The sequence below is a fragment of the Rhinopithecus bieti genome, unplaced genomic scaffold, assembly GCF_001698545.2.
Source record: "Rhinopithecus bieti isolate Rb0 unplaced genomic scaffold, ASM169854v2 scaffold_30032, whole genome shotgun sequence".
NCBI lineage: Eukaryota > Metazoa > Chordata > Mammalia > Primates > Cercopithecidae > Rhinopithecus > Rhinopithecus bieti.
In genome coordinates, this window is record NW_016813134.1 from 330,913 (window position 1) to 354,532 (window position 23,620).

Sequence of the window (23,620 nt, forward strand, 5' to 3'; positions counted from 1 at the left end):
TGCTGTTACAGCAGTCCTAAGAAACTAATACAGCTTCTGAAGTAAGTTCCATATTTTATTAGTGAAAATCACTCACATAGTACAAGCATACACACTACTAAGCCACTGTAAGACCATGCCAGACCTGGGGATTCCAGAGGCAGAAAGTCCATCGTAGATCCAGAGGTCCCCTCTAGTTTCTTGTCACGTTTCTTAGATACCACCCTAAGAACTAAGAGCCAGAAGAAACCCTCTGAACCAGAGAGGAGAACAACCATCAAAAGCCATGTACCAAGTGCCAAGCTGGGCTGGGCAGGTAGGGCAGCCCTTCTGAAGCCGATTCCCAGTCTTACACAGCTCTGTACATTGAGCAGACCTTCCCATGTCCCCATGCTCTGGTCTGCTTCTCTGGAAGTCTACCTTGGAAGAGTCCTGGAGGGAGAGAAATGGCTCTGAGCCTTCCCACTTGTTTGTGGGCTATGCCACGTGTGAACCAGTACCTAATCTAGGGCCTGTCCCAACTCCTTCAGGCACACTTCTATGCTGTGACCCATGTAAGCTGCAGCTTCTTTCTAGTTACCATAACTAATTGCACCTTGGAATATAAAAGAAACAGAAGGAGGAGGACGTAGTGGGTAGGACTGTGCTGATCTGTACATCCTTTAAAAGAGCAAATTTCACAGTTTGTTTTATAATTTAAATGCCTTTTCAGACTCATTCAGTCAGTCAGTCATTCAGTAGATGGGCTGAGTTGGCACCTTCAGTTTCCTCAGGCTTGTTTCTTATCTTTCTCACTGGCCTTTGCCACACATCAACCAGTGGAGACTTATATAATCAGTGCTTCCATTTGCCTAGCATTTTACACTGGCAAGGACAATAAATAAATGTTAGTCAAATGAGTGTTCTTAAGAAAACACAGAACGTCTTTATGGGCATGGCTCTGTTGACTCAGGGCAGGAAGCAAGAGGGAAAGCCTCTTCCTGTGTTGTACATTAGGATTTTGACACTCAGCCTGACTTGATTTGCTCATCAGTTGTGGAGCTGGGGTTTGAACCCAGATCTTCAGGGTTTATTGAACATTTATATTGTATGAGGGCATCTGACCAAGCTCTGTGGGACAGAAGTCACAGCTCTGCTCTCTGAACGTACTTCAAATATACTCAGATATATAAAGTGATAATGAAAACTAACCATTCAAACAGTACGAGTTCTGTAGAGGAAGGAAGACCTCCATGGGTAGGACTAGGTCGAGTCTTTCAGGTGTGTAGGAGGAGTAGGAAGACAGTCCAGGCAGGAGTGACACCATGAGCAGAAATGGGGCACTGGAAGAAGGGCTTCCTTGAGGGAACTGAAGATCAATTTCGAAGAGGTGGGTTTAGATCAGAAAGCTCTTAAAGGCCAGGCATTTGTGGCATATCTTGGCGTTAGTGGAGAGACTTTGAAAATCATAAAGTAGAGGAATGAGATGTGATGAAAGAGTCATTTTCTGAAAATTGGTTGAATTTTTATTTCTGAATTTGTGTCGTGTAAAGCAGCACAGTAATAATTAGGAAGCTCATCTGTAAACCAACATCCCCCACCCAGCAGCTGTTCCATCTCGCTACCTACTTTTTTTAGGTAGTTGCTATTTCACTCGGTTGAAACACTGTGTTCTGCGTTGCCTCTGTTGGCTAACACAGTTCTGCTTCCTGCTTTCTGTTTCACTGCTCACATTCTGCTCACTGCTACATTGTCTTCATAACACTCCAGGCGTGTGAATGTGCTATCCTGCACATCTTCCTTCCCCTATGGATGGGCTGGTTCCAGCTTTTCTCATAGTCTAGATAATGATGCAATGATCAGCTTCATGATATAGGGCGTTTTGTTTTCTTCTGAAATTATTTTCTTTGGACAGATTCTTGGAGTGAAATTATTAGGTGGTCAGAGGGCTGGAGACTCTATAAGCCTTTCTTTAGTGTGGCCGTATTACTTTTTAAAAAGTTGAACTATTTACATTGTCAGACAGTGAAGTCACCAGCTGCATAAAGAGCAACTCAGATGAGGCCTCCTGAATGAGACACCAGTTACGAGGTGGATGCTGTGGTCCTCATGTGCAGGAATGAAGCCCTGGGGTCAGATAGGGTGCTGAGAATGAAAAGGAATACACAGCTGAAAAAGATGCTGTAAAGGAAGAAAGAACCATTGGAATATGGTGAATGATTGGGTAAAAGACTGAAGTAGAGGAAGGAATCAAAACTAAATGCTGCTGAAGTTTCACAGCTAGGCTCCAGGAAGTTTGGAAGGGTTTGATGTGAAGAAGAAGAGAATTACTGGAGGGAGAAGATTTAGATGGGGTAGACACATGGGAGATGAGTTGTGGAAAGTTTACTTGGAACACGTTGTCTTTGAACTTCTGTGGCTGTGCTGGGCCCAGGCAGTGGTCTTGGTAGAACACAGACTGGTGCCCTTGACAGTTTACAGTCAACCAAGCCGATCTCAAAATCCAAAGCCAGCAGGCAACGTGAGGCCAATTCAGACAGATAGGAATGAGATTACAGGGAGACCAGCCTGTACAGGCAGCAGGAGGTCCGGACACGGTGTGAAGTTGGGGTTTAAACACCTTTAGTGCTGGGCCCCTGTTGCAGGGGCTGAGGGTCAAGGGCAGCAGACACCCTGATGAGCCATATGGGCGTCATACAGGAGTTCCATGCCAATAGGGCTGGTCTGCCCAACCAGAAGACCATGTACAGGCCAGGTCCAGAGGGCAACCCAGAGACCCCTAGGGAAGGCAGAGGACCTGGCCACTCACACTATCAGCATCTAATGCGGTCTGGATTTGGGACTGGGGGTTATTATTTAATATGTCCCACTCTTGCCAGTATGGACTGTCTTAGGTCAGGGGCATGTGTGTGTGTGTGTGTGTGTGTGTGTGTGTGTGTGTATGTATGCATGCACCTGTGTGTGTGCTCATACACAAATATGTGAAGGGGATGGGGGTGGTCTCTGTTCTTTCAACAGCCAGGGGCTGGGAAAAAGAAAGAGGAAGTTCTGGCTGCCTGCTAGGCTCCATACACTTGTCATTTTATTCCGTGCTCACATTGTTTCTATGAGTCCATCTCCTACCATTCACTGAGGCTGCCATTGCAGATCTATTTGCATGGTTATTGGAATAATTTCTGTTTTCTGTGTGGCTGCAAGCTCCCTGAGGGCTGGGATGTCTGTCTATTCCCTGTTCATCTCTGCTTGCACAGCACTCCCTTCGCCCCATCTCCATGGGAGTTACTAAAAATTCTTTGTTGAATGCATACCTGAACCCCTTTTCACCACCTTACAGCTCTCTTGCAAGGATCCTCTGTGGAGGTAGATGGAAGGAGTTGGGGCTGCCGTGTGTCCTTTGTGCAGTGGGACCAACTCTCAACTGCTTGCATTTACATAATAGCAGCTTTGTTCTTAAGCTTTTCCATGGTGTGGCTTTCAGGCTTAAAGAGTTCTGTGGGCTGTGGAGAATAACACAGGGAAATGACTGCATGGTGGCACTAGCCCTGTCCTGCTTGAAAGGTCTGTGGACTTGCCTTATCGAATACACATAAGGCACTGCTCAGAAAAGGCCTGGAAGCTGCTATTCCATCTGTCAGTATATGTTGTATTTTGTTATCATGATGGAAGGACACTAAATATTTCAACTGAATATCTGATTAATGTCTCTCCAAAAGCATGGCAGAGCTGTAAAAAGAGGGTTTATTTATTTCCTTTTCAACATGATGGGTGTCTAATTTTTCCCAAATGTCAGTATATCCAAAGGTGCCAATCCAGACAGAAACAGAAACTGCCTGCAGGGCCAGGCAATAGCTGCCTCTTCTTCCTCACAGGAGGCTCAGACCTGGCCCCACCATCTGGACCCCCAGCCGGTGGCCCGACTCGTCGGTGGGAATGCCCTGAGGGTTTCCATACTGAAGCTTCTGCAGGGAAGTGTTCCCTGGGAATATGGGATCTCTGTCGGGTTTTTTGTTTGTTTGTTTGTTTTTTGTTTGTTCTTCCAACAAACAAAAACACATTTTTTGAGATGGGCTCTTGCTATGTTGCTAAGGTTGGTCTCAAACTCTAGGTTCAAGAGATGTCCCACCTCAGTCTCCCCTGAATAGCTGGGATTACAGGTGCACACCACAGTACCTGGCTCTATGCCAGGTTTCTTATGCATCCCATCCTTCCCAGGTTCCTGCAAGTCAAGCCAACCCTTGCCAGAGATCCCTTCTATCTCCCTTCTTAGCCTCCCTTCTCCTTTTGCTCACTATTTTTCTCACTCTCCCATCTGCTTGGGATGACTCCTACTTCATTTCCTTCAACCGGTCCTTGCCCCTCCCACTGTTGCTTTTAGGAGTCACTCTCCCATCTCTGTCCCAAGAAGCAGGGGGAGACACTTCATTCTTTCCTCCTCACCGTTGCCCACCCCTTTCCAGGAAACCTCAGGGATTTTCCGTTGCCTACACACAGTGCGAGACTCCCTGATGCTCGCTGTTGGGATAGGCACACCTGTTCCCCACATACAGAAGAATATTTCCGGTTCTTTTTTCCAGTGTTTTTCTCATAGGCTCAGCCAGAATAGAGTGCCAGTTATGACTTTGCTTCTTGTCCTTTCCTCAACTAAACCATTAATTTCTCTAGGGCACACATCAATTTATATGCATTGTTATAGCCCCAACATGTGTTATTCCCTTGGTCTTTACAACAATGCAAAGAAGAAAGCAGATGAAATATCATTAGATGTGTAACATAATTAGATTCTTAAAGATACTTTATGTATATCATATAGGATATACCATCTCAGATTCTTGTCGTAGCTAAAGAGACTGAAGCTTGGAGTGATTAAGTTATACTAATAGCAATACTGCATGTTTCAGTGTTTTATTTCACTCAGCCTCACGTTCTCCCCCCATAATCCTGGCTACTAGTTAGCATTAGACCCATCCTGAAGATGAGGGGTGTAGACGGAGAGAGAAATGGAGAGAGACACAGGGAGGGCGGAGGGACAGGGGAGGTTGTATGACACGAGCAAAGTCATATCTCTTCTAGGTAGTGAAGATGGGACTTGCAATCTGGTCTGCCCACACCAGCACTCTCTCTACACTGTGTGTGCCCTTCCCGGCGATCTGCCCTTGGGCACTGAGTATGTGCTCCCAGAGGGTGGTGGGCATGGGTCCCTGAGTCGTGTTCTCTGCAGGAATCCCCAGATCTGACAGCACCACATGCACTTCCAGCTGGGTTGGTCCCCATGCCACTGTTTGAGAACAGAAGTGATGGTAAATATTTAATTGTGCTTCCACCATAACTTTCTGCCAGAACTCTCAATATGCTTTATAAATGCAAATGAGCATGCTCTTCCTCTCCAGGGAGATGTAAACCTGCTCAAATCACTTTTATTCAGCCCCCACCAGAGTGTAGTGCCATCATCAGGAGCTCTCTGTGCCAGAAAAGAAGCTGCCCTTAATCATATCGAGTGGATGGTTTATGGTTTTGTGGTCTTCTGTCTCCACAATGGGCAGATGTAAAGAAATGGATTTCTCTTGCTGCAAATTCTGTCCCACAGAGTGTGTGGAAAACAGTATTTAGAAGCAGATTTAATTACAGCCCTAGAGCAGGTGATCATGACTAATATGAAGTCCTGGGCTGTATTTATGGGGTTAACAAAACAAATGAGTCCTTGGACAACAAGGAAGTAAAGTTGATTCTTTTATTTGCTTCTGGACTGTTTTCCTCGCCACCATCCTCTGCCGGCTCCCTGCTCCTCCAACATGATCTTGCTATTGGGTTGGGGGATGCATTATTCTGGGAGCTTTTGTGGCTTCTTTGCTTTATGAGTGAGGATCCCACTCCTGCCCAACCCCAGAGCTTCTTCAGAGCCCTTCAAAAGCCCAAGTTGGCCTTGTGGTCCATGTGCTGAGATTTCAGGCTGTTGGTGTCAGGGTGGGAAACTGTGTGACTTGGCAGAAAGCACTGCACCTTTCTGTACCCCGATTCCCAGCTCTGCCACAGGGACTCAGTTGCCCCTGTTTCAGGCCCTCCTGGCAGAGACATTTTAATAATCATGGAGATGAGTTTCTACAGAGCCTCATGGAGTGTCTTCTGAGAAGTGTATTATGTAAATTTGGTGTGTCATGATGATCATTATTAGTGCTGTGAAGTGGAGATGGGAGGAGGGAGGGAGAGCTGCTCCAAGCAGAGACCAGCCTCCCCAGCTGTCAGAAGAACTGGAGACAAAAACAAACTTAAGAAACCTGCTCCAATGCTTATGTTCCTTCAAATATGCATGGGGCACGACTCAATCCGAACACAAACTCACATGCGTAGGAAAATGCAGCTCTCTTTATTTCATTTTATGCCTGTTCATTTCCAGTTTGAGCCCCTGCTTCACTGGGGTAGCAGAAGTGCTATCTGGGTTACAAGTAGGTCCATCGTGTTAAGCTTTGGAGGAAGGCGCTCCCTGGCTCTGTTGGCTCCTGTCCACACAGGCACCTGCTGAGATATCCTGTACCCCACCTGAACCCTGCTCATATCCTATGCAGGTCACCACTGGATGCTCCCAGGTCCCCCTCATTAGACCCACTCAGGCCCTTCGGCCCCCCTGCTGTCCCTGAGTGCCATGTTAGTCTGGCGGGGCCATTGGCCACTCCCTCACCTCCCTAGGATGCTGAATATCCAAGCCCGTGTGCTGGACAGGCTCTCAGCATTTCTCTTGTGGAGTGGGTAGCTCTTTGGGATTGAGTGAGCAATGAGAGCATAGGAAGACCCTTTCTTCCACACAGCTCCCCATTTATCACTTCTGTTTTAATTCCCTTAGTCCTGCCCCTTGGGGTGGGTTTCTCTGCAAACCTTTGGTTTATGACAGGGTTCTTCTATTTCATAATGGGCCCAAGATTTTGTGACTCTGCATTGACATCTCCTCCCTGATGCGGTAAGCAAGGAGTGGCTGTTCTCATGGTGATGGGAAGGGGAGGCAGTGGGAAGGACAAGAGGAGAAAAAAACTCCAAACGATGCATCATTTATGTTGTGCCCTTCCCTGTTTGTTGAGTAGCTATGCAGCTGGGAGGTGCTGTGTCTGTTCCCTTGATACAGATCCTGGGAACGCAGGTGGTTAGGACGCCATCACCTGCCCATATAGCACCATTGTGTAAATTTCTAAAAGTGTCCCTCTGCAACAGTTGGATATCCACATCAAGAAAAAAGTGCATTGATCCTATACCTTCCACCTTATGCAAAAATTAACTTGAATCATAGACCTAGGTAGGAGAAAAAAATATTTGCGACCTTGGGTTAGGCAAAGATTTTTCAGACATAGCACTAAACTGTAAAAGAAAACAAAATGATAAATTGTACTTCATCAAAATTAAAACTTCTGATTTTGAAAGACACCATTACGAAAATGAAAACATAAGCCACAGACTGGGAGAAAATATTTGCAAAACATGTATCTGAAAAAGGAGTTGTATTCAGAATATATAAAGACCTCTCAAACTCAATAATAAGAAAATAATCCATTTAAAAAGGAGAAAAAGATTTGAATAGATACTTCAAAGAAGATTTATGGATGACAAGTAAGTATGTGACAAGATGTTTAATACCATTCGCCAGCAAGGAAATGAACATGAGGACCATAATGATATAGCACTACACACTGATTAAAATGGCTAAAGTTAAAAACAAATGACCATGCCAAGTGTCAATGAAAATATGGAGGAACTGGAACTCCCATAGACTCTCACAATAATAACCCCAAACTGGAAACAACAGGTGAATGAATAAACAAACAGTGGCACATCACACAAGAGAGTATTACTCAACGATAAAAAGAAATTAGCTATTGGTATACACAACAATGTGAATAAGTCTTAAAATAATTATGCTGAGTGAGAGAAGCCAGATTTGTAAAAAATGGCATATACTATATGGTTCCTTATATGAAATGTGAGAAAATGCCATTTAATCTACAGTGACAGAAAGCAGATGAGTCATTGCCTGGGACAGGGACATGGTGGGTTAGGAGTAGGAAGAAGGAAAGGATTACAAAGGGACTAAAGAAACTTTTGGGTATGATGAATATGTTTATTAATTTGTAGTGATGGTTTCACTGGTGTACATATATATCAAAATGTGTCAAATGATGCATTTTAAATATGTGCAGTTTATCCCTTATGGCTCCTAGGAGCTCACAGCAGCATCCAGCTGTCTGTCTTTCCTTTCCTGTGACCAGAGGAAGGAAGGTAACCAGCTGGCTGCTGTGGCCACCCTTGCCACTTCATCACCTGCATGGTAGGCTGCTGGGATGTGAGATGTGTGTTTGTGTTCTATGTGAAACCTTTGCCAAAGCTATGTGAGCCGTTTGGAGTTGATGGAAAATATAGATGCCTGATGGGGAGGCAGAGGAGAATGTGTGGAGAGGAAGGAGGGTAGACAGATGAGGCCGGAGAAGCCTCACAATGAGGAGGAAGAAGGCAGAAAGAGGTGGCCTAGAAAGGCCCAAGGAAGGAATTAAATTTGGCTACTTGGTCAACACGGCCCTGGTAGAATCTCTGGGAAGAAGCTGGGTCTTGGGGGTAAAGTGGTGGGTGCACAGATGACTTCATCTGACACAGGAGCCTTGGGGTCACTGGGGAGAGAGCACTGGACTTAGCGTCAGACCTGTGGTCTGTATCCAACTTTGCCATAAGCTGCATAATCTTAGCAGGCTTCTTTTGCTATCTGAGCCTTGAGCTTCACAGAGGGGCCTGGGCTTGAAAGTGCCCAGAGCTCCTTGTACTACCGTCATTTACTATCACAAACAACTTCATGATCTTGAGGGCCACTGCATAGCAATCCTTCTGACTCATCTTTTTTTTGTTTATTCTTTTTTCTTTTTAATCTACAGAAACGTTAATGGACACCAGAACGGCTACTGCAGAGCTGGGCTGGACGGCCAATCCTGCATCAGGGGTGAGTATCACACCATTCGTCTTTCAGTCCTGCTGTGAGTTCCCGGACCCATACGATATCTAGGAGAGTAGAGACTACCCAGAGCAGTACCTGTGGGGAATGGAATACAGGTGTGAATGGCTGTGTCCACTGCCCATCCATGTAAAGACAGCACTGGGGGTCTCAGACCTGAGCTGCTGCCTCGTGTGGTGATGTAGACCATCTCTTGACACAGTCATTTCTGAAAGCTGATACCTAGACAACTGGGGCCATGGCTGTGTGGGGATGGGGGCAGGGTGGTGACACTGAGGCAGATCAGAGATCTGTGATTCCCAAAGGGCTGCAGCAAAGGCAAAGACATGAGGGAGGAGGTAGAGTTCAGAATGGCCAAGGCTCTCATTCACCTAGACCTTGCCTTGGAGAGACAGTCATGTGTTCATGTACCTGGTCAACTACAAAGATAGATTATCTTTGAGGAGCTCACGGCCTCCTGTGGGAACCAGTGTGTGGCAGTGGAGATCAACAGGCAGGTGTGGGCACAGAGTTGGGAATGAGAAGCCATGAGGTTAGACAAGAAGCCTTTATAGACAAGGTGCAAGCAAGCTGGGTTTTAGAGCATGAGTTGGAGATTGACAGATGTTGTACCGAGAGCCTGGAAAGATGTTCTAAGTAGGAGGAATGCTGGTTGAAAGGGATGATGAGATTATGAAAACACATAAGAGGGAAGAGTCTGTGTGTATGGAACAGAGCATGGTGTGAATGCTACTGAGATGGGACTGGAGGGTAAGTTGGAACCTGGAATGGTGGTGATGGACTGTGACTGCCATGCTGAGCAGGGAACTTGGATTTTATCCCATAGGTAATGACGAGATCCTGAGCAGGAGAAGTAAATGGTCACATTTGTTGACAGAATTGTAGAGAACAGTTAAGAGAAAAGCATTTAAGAGGCTCTTTTCAGCAATCTTGGATGTGACAAAGGAATCAAGTTAAAATAGGATACCCAGAGCCTAGTTTGAGAAAAGTTAAGGAGGACAAATTGGCAATAGATGGACTATGGCAGGAAGGAGAGAAAGAGAGGGGAGGTGGAGATGATGTTCATGTCCCTGGCTTGGGCATTTGGCTAATTTCAGAGCTTAATCATGAAAGGAGAAGGCAAGAGGAGGTGGGAGTGGGCTCTTCATCCCAGCCAGTGGGTGATGTCTGGCTGGGACAGGGTGGTCCTAGGCCTCCTCATCTGTCCCAGACCTTCTCTCTGCATCCCATCCCTGTAATCTCTATACCCCATGAAGGATCTCCAGCATAGCACTTCATCACCATGCCCTGGTTCTGCTGCAGGGATGGTTCTAATTGGGACATTCGGGTCCCAGGGCGGGCAGTTATCTCACCTGTGCATTCTCCACTGGGTTCTCACTGTTACCCTATCCCAGCATTTGAAGAACTGCATTGCTCGAGGCATAAGCATCATGCCTTGGAACAGGGAAGCAAGGTCCAGAATGAGCTGGCATTCCCTAAAGCAGGGAGCGAGCACAGGGGCAGAGCCTGACCACACTGAACAAGTCCAAATCATGCCAGAAACACTGTGGGCAGCCAGGAAAACCTTCCCACTTTTACTTGGGACTTTATGTAAAGCTGATGAGGCAGCAGTTCTTCCATATCACCTGGATATTAGGAACTTGCCGTCTTTTAAAAATTATGTTATTGTTTGAAGGCTTGTGTGTTTTTACAAGGCCCTGACATGATTTATGGTTAATTTTTCCCTTGGTTTTTGTCCACAACACCTGTTTTCTTTATACTTCTGATATCCTTTCCCAAGGAAGATTCTCCTTGAGGGAAACATTCAAAGTCAAGGCATGCCCTTTAGAGACAGCAGCGGCCTGGGCTCTCCCTGTGTGCCCTCCCCACTTGCTACCAGCATGCTCAGCTGCCTTTCCCCAGCACTCATTGTGAGGCAACACACAGCCAGATCGTTCTTCTCCTGGTGCCCCGAGTAGCTTCTGAATTTGTCTAGTTTACAGCGACCGGGGGAGGGTCAACATGGCCCTTGGTCTGGGTGGAAAAGGAGGACTCAAGGACTATGCTTCCATCCCAGGCCTGCTTGTCTGTTTCCTCTGTGCTCTTCTGGGACAGTACCCTCCAATTCTGTGAACACACCAGTGACTCCCAAGTTAGTATATCTGGCTCAGACTCTAACTGATGTCTAACTGCCACTTCTTTCACTGGATGCTCATGGGCATATCAGTCTCAACGTGGCCCAAGCAGATCTCACCCCCTTTTCCTTTCCCCACCCACACATGTGCATTCTCTATCCAAATCTTAGCACTTTTATAAAGGCCAGAAAACAGAAGTGATTCTTGACTTCTCCTTTTATCATCTTCAGATCTCTGCTCGTGTCCATCCTCAGGGACATGCTCTCTGCATCCCAGTCATGTTAGAGTCCCCATCACAGGTCTTCTCAGTGCCAGGGAGCTTTACCAATAGCACAATACACAGTCCCAAAGTTTACATCTCTCTGTGTTAGAATTTGATTCACGTCTAGCCCCCCTTCAGCCATATTATAACCTCCAGGGTGGCCAGGACTCTGTGCATTTGTTCATTGTTGGCAACTTACACCTAGTTCACTACCTGACTCAATGTTTCACTGTTGAAAGTTTCTGACTTGAGCAAGTGGGTGGATGATGGTGCCATCCTTGTCAGAGGACACAGGAGGAGGACACAGGAGGAGGAGTATGCTTGGGTGGGAAGAGGATGAGTCAATCTGGGACCTGTCAAGCTTGAAGCATCTCTGAGGCACCCACGGGAAGGTGTGCCATCAGCATTTGACTTTGGGACAATGGAATCAGAAGGCGGCCCCATGTCAGTGAGATGGGAGCCTGGGGCGTGGCTGCAGTCTCCCAGGGGAGTGCCACAGGGGAAAGAGGTGAGAGCTTTGGATGGATAACCTGCACTGAAGTGCCAAATAGAACCTGACATGGAGACTGGGAAAGAGTGGGCTGGGAGCAGGAGAAAACCAAGAGGAGGTCCAGTTTTAGAAGCCAAGAGAAGAGTGTGTCAGGGAGGAGGGCACAAAAGTGGCAAATGCCTCTGGGTGTTAAACATTTCCACTGGGTTAGCTGCCAGAAACCCTGAGGTGGTTTCAGAGGGGCCCAGGGCAGGAAGCCAGAAAGCAGAGAGGTGAAGAGTCAGTAGGAGGTGGGGCAGTAGAGACAGCAATTGGTAAGGGGAGGGAGGACAGAGCTTGGTAGATGGAGGGAACAAGGGGCTGTGGGCTCATTTGCCTTTCCCAGGGAAACAGCTCTTTTCCTGTTGAAATAGCAAGACAGAGAGAAAGGCGCCTACGGAGAGCTGAGAGTGCTCAGTTTTGACATGACAGAGCCATGAAATAGAAAATTCCTCTCAGCTTCATATCTTCTCTCTGGGTTGGAAGTGAGGTTTGGAGGGTGAGGCATGTGGAGTCCGGGTAGCAGGTGTTGAGAGGGCACAAAAGGAACTGCTACCGAGAGCGGCAGAGAGGCTGGCCATGTTTCGGAGGAGTATGGCCAGGAGTAAGAGCTGGATTGTGGCTGACAACTGTGCACGCATGAGTATCCTGATCTACAGGCCTCCTTCAGCTGCCTGAATGCCTGGAAGAGCTGTGGCAGTGGGATCATTCAGAGTTCTGGTTGCACAGGAAAAAATGGCGGGACTGAAGGTGCCAGGGGCTGAGGATGCTGGCACCTTATTTTGTGACATCTACCCCACAGGAAGGAAAGTGAGGCCAGGAGGGACTGGTGTGACCAGCCCAGGGTCCCCAGATGTAGGTCTCAATGAGGCTAAAGAACAGATGTGATGGCATGGCTGGGACTGGAGGAAGACCTGACACCTTGACATCAGATTTAAGACACACAGAGCTCTTCCGGGTGATGAAGAGGCTCTGAGTGGATCACAGTGTGAGCTGCTGGAGCAGAGGAGGATGAACTTCATGGCACTGAGGAGCTCAGGTGTTTGAGAAGCCAGGAGGCTTGGGAGAGCAGGGGTTCACCTTTTTCTGAGACCTAGTGTGGAGAAGATTGGGGAGGGAGATGGACTGTCAGCCCAAACAGGAGAGAAAGTCCTCAGATTGTTTCTCTGCAGTCAGGACACCATGCGTGGATGCTTAAGGTGGAGATGGTGGGTGGCATTGTTCTGGAGGCCTCAAAGGAACTGGGTTTGCCTCATCCAGAGGAGGCACACAATGCTGCCAGGGGCCCAGCTGGCATTGCAATGGGCCCATCCACAGTGCATAGCCTGTATGGCAGGCTTCCCAGACCCAGAGAGAGGCCAAGGGACTCTTCCTTTTATGGGGCTTAGTGTGTGCCTTTGCTGCTGTACTTGAGAACTACCAGATATAGGAAGGGGTTGGACCACTCACCTACACAAAGCCCACAGATCATTCCCAGTTTTATTGTTGGAAAGCAATATTACAAATTTCTGTCAAAACCAGAAAGTGTTCCCAGATTTGAAATGCTGCTTTATAATCTATTGCAGCACCCTGCCTTTCACTGAAGGCCTTTAGGTTTAATCTAAATCGGGGCTATCTGGTGAACAGAGGAAAAAGGTAACAAACACATTTACAAAGTAACAAATGCCAGGGAGAGGCTGAGCTCCCACTAACGGGCTATCCCAGAGACCGTCACCACAACCCCTGGTGACCCTTTTTGGGCTGGTTTCTAGCCCTGCCCTGAAAGATTCCCTAACCTTTACATTTCTGGACCTCTAGGCAGTGGGGAGTTGAGAGAGGTCCCGTGGATAAACAGTCAGCGCCGTGCCCAGCCATGGGTAGTGCTCTGTAAACTGTAGTCTTTCTGGTTGCACCTCCAGTTCCGCTGCAGTTCCTAGATGCTCCCTGGCCTCCCTACTCTGTTCCTTCTCCCCAACACTCTATCTCTCAGGTGTCAGCTTTGTTCTCAGCCCCTCTGGGACGCTCCTGGATGCTCCTCCCACCATGGGTGGGGTGGGTGCCCCATTTTTTTAAGCCTAGGGCGCTTGGTACCAACCTCTAACATACTGTCCTTCACTCTGTAAGTTAAATATCTGTTGATGTGTCAGTCTTTTGCACTGATCAGAGAATGAGTCAGCTCCCTCTCTGTGTCCCTGGTGCCCAGCACCAGCCTGGCGTAGGACAGGATCAGATTAATGTTTTGTTGACTGACTGAATAAATGAATAACGATCATTCTTGATACTTGTCTGCATCTCCAACCCAGGTCCCTGAACTTAGGAGACACTCAATTTAGGTGTACTGTAACCCAAATACACTGTAACATGTTTGTTGTAGGCCTCTTAACATCCAATTGGTGGTCAATATCTTTTTAAAGAGCATAATTAGTGATGCACATGGAGCCACTTCTCCTAAGATAAGCATGATAAAGGGGACCAGGACAGGCAGAAGAAAGTCCCCTTTCAGACCCCGGCTGTGATGGATTAGAAAGGCAAACCTAGTCCCTCTGATCAAGAGGCTTATTTAACTTGCTTGTTTCAAATCTCAGTTCAGAGTTCTTTTACTTTTGAAGTGGTTGGCCAGGGCTCACTGGCCATTTGTACTTGGGCCACCGTTGGCCTCTGTGTGTGTAAGTTTCTGTGTTGGTGAGATGTGTGGCTTACGTGTAAACATCTACCTGAGTTCTTACTTTCAAAAAAGTGCCGTGAGGGCTTCCAGTCTCCACCTCCTTCTGTGCTGTCCTGTGGAACCACCTTCAGGGCCCATGGCGTGCTCTGTTGACTACTGTAACACTGGCAGATCTTCACCATAGGAAGGGGGATGTGATAGAGGAAAAACAGGAAGGAAGTCCAAAGCCAAGCCTTGTGAACCTTCAGGATGAGTGAGCTGGGCTCATGTGCGCGCCGTGTGTGTGTGTGTGCATATATATATCTGTAGAAATGTAAGTATGTGTGTGTACATGTATGTATGTGTGTATATATGTGTGTATATGTATACATGTGTCTATGTGTCTGCATATATGTATATATGTGTGTCTATATATGTTTGTATATATTACATGTGTGCTATGTGTCTGCATGTATACATATACATGTGTATATAGTGTGTATATATGTGTATCTGTATATATGTGTATGAATATATATGAATGTATATATGTATGTGTATATATGTGTGTGTCTGTGTACATATGCTTGTGTGTGTGTGTGTGTGTGTGTGGGTATGTATGAAGTTAAATTAGCTGATCTCACCCTGTGCTTTTGTAAGCAGTTCTAGAGTTCTGGAAACACTTTCAATAATGGGAGGATTATTAGACTGAATGGAGAGCTTCAGAGCAGGCCACTGTGAAGGGAACAACACGTATTTGAATGTCCGAACAACACGTATTTGGTAATTAACTCCTGATATGAAATGCATGCCCAGGAGTACCAGCGTGCAGGCCGAATGCACAGCTGCTGCTTGGTTGTTTATGTGTGCGCTGTCTAGGCCACTTGGCAGTCCCTGGCTGTCTCCTCAGTCCCTGTCAGATCCTCCACCAGCTGCCCACCTCAAGTGACTCAGGAAAGCACACTCTGAAGAGAAACCCACTCTAATAACACCTCATCCATTCCAAGGCCAAGCAAAATCAATTACAATTTATCTGGTCTGATGGGTAAGTCCTTTATGGAGAAGCAGTTAAGGCCTCAGGTCCTGGCATCAAATAAACTGGCTATTTTTCTGGATCTGCACTGCCTGCCTGTGTGATCTTGGGCCTGTTATTTAGACTCCTTCGGTCTCAGGTTTCACTTCTGCTCAATGGGGTAAGGATGATAACTGTCATATATGAAACAATATCAGTAAAAAGTTTTCCTTGGTAAACACTTAGGAAGTGTTAGCACATCACTAACCCTCTGGAGGGCTGAATTTTCTCTTTCCTTCCTTTAATGATTCAATCATGCTTATTAAGACAGAAAAGCCCGAGCTAGATTAGAAAAATCTAAGAGAAATTTAGCTCTGGGCAAAATGGTTTTATGAATGGACGTTCACAACGTTTGAATTTCAGGACATGCCAGAGGCAGGAGGGCAGAAGAAGATAGTGGAGCTGGCCACGATTTCTAGTCAGGCACCCCTGAATGGGGACCTGGGAGCTTTGGACCTGAGCGCTGATTGCTGGAAGCTATTCTCATTCCATGCTCTAGTATCTGTCAGGGCTTTTTGATGGCCAATGACAGAAAAGTAAAACCCTGTCTTGAAGGATAGCTTGGCTCATGAAACTGAATGGTCCAGGGGCTGGTGTGGGTTCAAGTTTGGGTGGTCATCAATCGATCCCTCCTCCCCACCCTCTTGTTTTATCTCTTTTCTCTCTGTCTTCCCATCCTTTTCTCTCCTCTCTCTACTCCCACAGTGTAAGTTCCATACTGGAGTTCTTCTTGGTCATAAGATGTCTGCCTGCAGTAGCTCTAGCCCTTATAGACTCTTTCATCTGTATGCCCTGGAAAAGAGCAGACATCCCCTCCTGGGTCCCCCAGCCAAAAGCACTGGAATTAGCTCTGAGTGGGCCTGGCTGGCTTGGCTTGAATCCCTCTCATGCTCACTCTGGACCATCCCCTGGGGAGGAAATTGACACTGAGGTCCCGTGTCCATTCCTGTGTTGTGGAGAGCCTACTGGAAGGCCAGGGAGAAAGGCAGGAGAGAGTAACGAGGGAATCAGGATATAGGTAACAGAAAGATGACTAGATGCTAGGTAGGAAAAAAAATCTATCACTGTATGACAGACCCTGAGTGCCTTATAGCCAGGCACACATTAATCTTCACAATAGCCCCATTTTACAGATAAGGAAACTAAAGCTCAGAGCAGCTTGTAAATTGCCTAAGGTCTCATGGTGAAAAAGTGCCAGTGCTGACCTTTACCTTCCTGGAGGCTGGCTCTCCTGCCAACAATTATGCTCCACTGTCTTTCCCAATGAAATGCTACCCACCGTGGTATCTTCAGAGGCTGAGTTCCAGAAGGAACTCCCAGACTGAGCCTCCTTAAATTTAGGCTCAGTCTGCAAAAGGTTTTTTTTTTGTTTGTTTTTTTTGTTTTTTCTCATAGTAAGAGACATGGGTGGTATTCTTTCTCTGAGCTGTTCCCTAGGAATTAGTACCACTTTCTCAACTGAGAGGCCCAGCCTCCCCTGCTGTTGGGCCTCTGACCTCCCTGTTCCCTCCCTCGTTCCCTCCCCTCCTATTCCCTCTTCAGGTAAACCACTGAGATAAGTCAGAGCTCCCCACCCTAGGCCTCCCACCCACTCTTTATCTTTTTCTCTCTCTACCAAAAGGCCTGTAATTAGGAAACATTAGCAGGCTCAAAACAGCTTTCATACCTGAAACATCCTCCATAATTGCACTCAGCAGAGCTCTTCCCTGGCTATTAATGTCACTTCTATGAAGCAATGAGGAACAAAACACCCGAGGCACTTAAAACATTTTTTATATAATATGCATCTTTTAGGAATGGAAGTTTAAAATCACCTGCCTGACAGAGACAGTGATAGACAAAGGCTTGAGGGGCTCGGGTGAGAGCCAGGAAGCAGGTCCTCCTCCAGGAGATGGAAGGCGGCGGCCACGAGATTCAGATGCTGCTCTGGCAAGAGACTCCAGGGCTGTGCATGGGTGGACCTACCTCAGTGGATCCCCAGGGGAGGAGAATTGGGCCAGATGAGCAGCGAGGCCACTGCTCTGCCTGGCTTCATTGCTTGTGGTTGCCCTCATGGGGCTTTCCTATGAGACTGTTTTTGTGGGCATGTGTGTGCATTTAACAGAAAGGTGAATAGGATGCCACAGATGACCCGTGTTGTAGAGTAGAATGTCAGTCATTACACTGATTGCAGAAATATATTGGATATGACTTTGTCTGTGTGCGGCATGGGTGGGGGGAGGGGAGTGGAGGGGGAGAGACAGAGAGAGAGAGAGAAAGAGAGAGAGAGAGAGAGAGAGAAGCTTCTCTAGCTTGCTGTGTTAAACAACTTTGGGAGTTGTGGTGGTTCACCAGAACCTGACTGTCTGGCAGATTTATTTTCTTACTCTTGGAAATGACTCATAGACTCATTCATCAACAGAGCAGAGACATTTCTGTCCACAGACTCTGGGAGGGAATGCCAGAGGTTACCCAAGCCCACCTTCCCCCTCTTGGAGGAATGCTTAACTCTTATTGGTCCAGACAGGTGTCTTTCCACTTCTCTAAAACCTTCCCCAAGAGGACAGTTGCCCCACTACGCCCCTTGTCCCAATCTTGGAAACCTTTATACAACTAGCATGGACTGACCCTTTGATGATAGCGCTTATCAAATTGAAGGACAAGTGACTCTCCAGGGCAGAAGAGGACACAGGGTTCCTGATGTAGGCACTGGGTTGGAACTGAGGAGGATCAGCATTGCCCTGACAGCCTGAACTCACAGCACTCCCATTGGTGACCTTGGTGATGGAAAGAAACATATTATTGGGAAAGACAAAGCATTAGAAGGAGAGTGAGGATAAGACGAACAGGAGGAAAACAGGTGAAGAAGGGAGGATCAGGGTTGTCAGAAGATGAGCCTGGTTCCAGGAAGGAGGAACTTAGCCTCTGCAGGAACAGGGCAGCCTTGGGATGTTGGCTTTGGCCTTACTTCCAGTTATGGGCAAAAGCGTTAGAATAAATTGGCCAAAATCCCACTATACTTTCAGTAGTGTGAAGGATCATGTCCAGGATTTGGGATCTGATGTCCTGGGCTTATTTCCATTTTCTGTTAAGTTCTTCAATCTCTTTAAGCCCATATGCTGCCTTTATAACATGGGTAATATAAGATCTTATCTATAGAGTGATTGGGATTACATTGTGTTTACCTTTGTTTGTAAACTGTAAGGCTCAGTGCAGTACCACTTACCCTGACTAGTACTAGTGGTAACAACGGACTCTTGTTCGAAAGACCTAACTTGCATGGGATGAGGGTGGGAACTGATGAAGGAGGGCCCCCGGAGACACAAGATCAACATGTTAGGTTGTGATTCTCACATGAACAGTGTCAGAGAGCACACCCTGTTATTAATAGCAGTGTTATTATTAATAATGATAACTATTACACTAATCGTCACCATTAATTACATACCAACGGTGTGCCAGGCATCAAGCTTTACTTGTATGACCTCACTTCTCACCAGGACCCTGCAAGAAAGGAAGGTGGCATCTCTCCCATTTCCAAAGTTCTGTTTCCAAACAGCCATTATCCAAAGTTCCAGGACTGGGTGGGGGTGCCGCTGAGACTGACCCTAGGCTTGTCTGACCACAAAGCTCACTTTTGTATCTTTGCCCCTCAAGGAGTGTGAGGAGACGAACTCAGACTCACAGACTGTTGAGAAACCAGAGAATGGAGCTGTGGTGGGGAGGAGTGGGAAAGAGGAGGGGCAAATGTTCAAAAAGAAAAAGTGTAGCTTTTCAAAGTAGCAAACCAGTGAGTTGTGCACGTGATAAGCACCTGATAAATCATTTTTTAAAGTAAGCTCTATGGGGGGAGGTAGAGGAGGTGGTTTGGGGAAGTGTGGGGTTGGGGGAACAAACAGCAGCAAGTCCAAGAGGAACCTGGAGCAGGTGAGCCCTGGCCAGGGATCCTCAAGAGGATGCAGGTGGTCCCTGTGTATGTCCGGGTCCAGGCAGTGATAGAGGAGCCCAAGAGGATTCCCTACCACCCCCTAGGTCCTGACAAGTGTTCAGGAAGTGAGAATTGCTGGGAAGGGAAGGGAGAGCTGTGAGGGGTTCCAGGGATCTCCTTTTTCCCATCCGTTGTCCTCAGTGCCAGTGGGGCTGAACGCACCCCTCCTCCATTTGAGACGCTGCTCTGCCAATAGAATGGGGCTGGGGTTCCATCGTGGCACATCCTCATCTCCATGCATGCTGTCCCACTTGCTGCTCTTTCTGGTGGAGATAGGCATGTTCAATACATTTCCCAGGGTCACGAAGGACAGCCTACATGACAAATGTGGGAGTCAAGATTCTGACTTATTTGCTGATCAAGAGCTTTGCCTTTAAAACAATACGGCAAATGGTAATGGTCCACGTTTGCATTTAGGTGCAAGCAGTTCATTATGTAACAAGGCAGGGGTGACCCAGGTGAGTGATGCCTCAAGTGATGGGCACCTGTGTATGGCTGGCCATATCTTCACAGGGCTGACTGTGCAGGGAAGGCCAGACTGATCTCTGCCATTTGGAACAGTCCTGGTGCCAGTTGAAAGTAATGGTGGCCCCACTGTGTGCATTGCTGGCCTGAGCATAGCTGTCATGAGAGGCTTAATATGGGAGCTGAATTTTAAAGGACACATTGGAAAAATCAGAGTGTGTCTATTGGGGTTAACCAGGGGTCGTGTCATTTAAAGAATATTCTTGCACCTGGGAAACCAAGTCCAGGAGGCAAAGGAGTGGAATACTTTTTCTCAATGGAGGCAGAGTTTTCTGCAGGCTTCTTAGGGCCAAGCTTCAGCATCTAAAGTCCCAGGAAAAAGCAGTCCCCTTAAGTGGATCACACATGGTGGCCACATTCCCACCCAATTGGGAGAACACGCAGGATGTGGTGGGGGTGTCCTCTCTTGAGGCCAGATGTGGCTTTTTTTCACCCAGAGACTGGGAATTTCCTCCATCCTGAGAATGGGAATGAAGCCAAGAGCTCCTGCCAGAGGCCCCGCCCCTTCCTTCTCCCATGGCTGGCTCTCTTGCCTCCAAGACAGCTTTGGCTGGCCACAGCCAGCATGGCTCATGCTCAGTCAAAACTTCCCGAGCTCATGGAATGAGGAGCCCGTTTCCCTAGCCTGTAACCCAGCATGATGGGCCAGCTTGAGGCTGGCCTCTGCTATACGTTCTGAGCAGAAATCCCTCCAAGCTGAAGGGAAATGCCATCAGTCTCTCCCAGGGTTGACTCTCTGCTCCTCTGTCAATGGAGTCCAGACCTGGGCACAGCAGTATTAAGCAGCTGGGGCCTGGGGCCTCCAGCTCCCACCCCTGCCTTGTTCTACAAGGCCGTGTTGGGCAGCAGTGAGAACCACATTCAATCGACAGCTTAAGATAATCACATGTGTGAGGCACTGCAATAATGGCAGCTGAATACCGTGCCACCGTTGCCATAGTGACCAGCCAAGCACTGGTTCCCTCCTTTTTTTTTTCCTTTCTTGTTTTCTGGACCTCCTTGTTATAGGGCTGGCTGGTGGGGTGGGTGATGAGTTGGGGAAATGGGAAAGGAGGAAAGGGGGAGGAGAGACCCAGGAGGGGCAGCCCATTATACGCTCTTTAAATACCCCAGCTGGAGGTGTTTTAAAGCTCAACAGAGACAGAGAGAAACAGTGTCTTAATCCTTAGCTCCCTGTGAATTATTTAAAGGGATCTTGTCAGAAGGATGAATTTGTCACTGTTGCAGTGTCAACAGCAGCAACAGCTGTCATAATGGCTGAGGACCCCACTCCAGGCAGGGCCTGGTACGCAATGCTGCTGCCTGCTGGAGGTTACAGTGGCCCAGGGGCCTATAGATAGGGAGCCCCTGCCCAGACCCAAGCCTGCAGTATTTTCCCTAGCATGCTGGTAGAAACCTGGGTGTGAAATATGCCAGAATGTAAAGGGGTGTGTGCCCTTCAGACCTCGTGCCCTGCTGGCCTTGCCCTCTAGTAGTGTGGTTCTATAGTCACAGGGTCTTTAAGCAGTGGACAGAGCTGACCAGCGCTCACGTGGCTTTCCGATGGTATGCATACCCAAGGGAGGGCCACGGCCAACACCTCAGCTGCCTGCACTTGCACTTGCACACACGCACACATGCGCGCGCGCATGTATCAGTGATAGATGCACAGGTGCTGATGGACAGGCAGAAGAGTCTTAGATCATACACATCACAGAGGGAGAGAGGACTTCCAAGAAAAAAATAACTGATGTGCACTCAGAGAGAGGCTAAGTGTGTGTCCCCAGAGGGCAGATATTCATGATAACTGGCTCGCAAGGGGCTCTTACTGGGGTTTAATTACTTTGCAAGCTTAAGTCACATTTAATCCTCACAATTGCCTTATGAGATAGGTACTATTAGCTACTATCCCTGTATTGCAGAGGAGGAAGTTGAGGCTCAGAGTAGTTTAAAGACTGGCCCATGGTCACACAGCTGGGTCTGTTGGACTCCAGATCCTGTGGACTTACCCCCAGCTAAGATGGGGATCCCCATGATTCTGGGTTGGGCAAGGTTAGAGCAGCGCTGTTTTTAAACCCCCACCCCTTTTTTGATCATCACAAAAAGCTCCTTCCTAGCAATCTGAATATACTCTGCTTGGGGACATTTCCTCCTCCTTGACCTTGTTGCAATGTTGTCTACATTTCTCTACCATCCACGATTCTGTGGAGCTCTGCTCTTAAATACTGCATTGGGAAACAATATGTGTATGTTTGTGATGTTCTAGTTATGTCCCTCACTCCCATCCCCTTGCTGTGATGCATTTCCAGGAGGGCATCTTTGCTGTGAGTTCACAGTTTAGGGATTTCATTGCTTTGTGCTGCTACAACGTGGAAGCCCTTCCAAGGCACTGGGCTTTCAAAAGAGTCCCCAACCCTGAATCGGTCACCTTTCTCAATGGAATACCACATCAGGCCGTGGTAATGAATGAGGGATGGGGGAGGGGAATTCCTGTCCTCTCAGCCCAGCATGTCTGGGAGGTAAATCAAGCATATTGGAAAGGTAAGCTGGTGCTCGCAGCCCTCAGGGGAGCCTTTGAGTAAATCCCTGCCTTGGTTGGTTGGTGTACTAAATGGTAGATCCCTCTGGGCTTGTAGGAATTTATGCCCCATGGACCGCATTTTACATTTTAATTAGCCCTCTAGCTTGTCTAATATCCAAGCTCTTTCAGGCTTAGTCTACTGTCTACACAGGAGCTTTGTCCTCGGGGTCCAGGCTGATTGGTGGGGAAGGTTTGGTAGTGGTGGCTCCAGCCCAGCCCTGAGCATCTGCTGCCCTGAAGAATCTTTGGCCTCCTGTGGGCTCTGTGAAGTTGTGTGCTGCCCAGGCTCCAGGGAGCTTCTCGTTCAGAGGGGCAGACATCTCCCTGGATTGGGCAATGCCAAGGAAGCTCCATTATGGTCCCCCAGGGCATGGTGGCAGCAACTGTTTGCAAAATAGCAGCTTCCCCCAACAGCAGTTTGTACCCTAAAACAGACTGCTGAATGGGACCAGAGCCTGTAAGATGTGTCCAATTTTGTCTCCTTGTGGTCTGAGCTGGTGACTGACAGTGGTCCTGGGATTGCTGGCTTGAGAGAAGAGAGGCTATGATGAAACAGCTCAGAGGAAGCCCTGGAGATTCCCTGAGGGAAAGGGAAGGGGACTGCTAGTTGTTTCTCTGTGACTGTAAGGAGAGGGAGTTTAGCACTTTAGTTCCTGCATTCTGCTGACCAAAGGGTAGGATTATTTATATAGGATCTAGATGATTTCCACACCCTGGTGACTCAGCTGGAGGTGGATCCTGAGGTTAACGTAATGATGATGATCATCATCATAATAATAATGGCAATAATTGGTACTCAGTGAATGGTAGTTATGTGCAGGCACAGCACTAGATGAGCTCCTTCCGCATCCACGATCTTTCAGTCTTCGTATTACCCTGAAAAGTAAATAGTATTTTGCAAGTGAGGAAACTGAAGCTCAGAAAGTTGTCTGTGATCACAGAGCTGTAACTGTCAGAGGTGGGGTCTGCCTGCCCTGGCAACCTCTCCAGCTTCTTCTCTTTCAGTGTTTCTCTTGCTGTTTAATCTTCTGTA

The 23,620-nt window shown here is 47.5% G+C and overlaps 1 protein-coding gene across 2 annotated transcripts in view; it reads left to right on the plus strand.

Annotated features, from left to right (window-relative positions):
• Nucleotides 1-23,620, plus strand: part of EPHB1 (EPH receptor B1) — a 451,564-nt gene that overhangs the window by 120,788 nt on the left and 307,156 nt on the right. For both annotated transcript variants that reach the window (XM_017847708.1, XM_017847709.1), the window contains exon 2: nucleotides 8,859-8,923. In XM_017847708.1, the coding sequence (XP_017703197.1) occupies nucleotides 8,859-8,923 (65 nt within the window). The remainder of the gene's footprint in view (nucleotides 1-8,858; nucleotides 8,924-23,620) is intronic.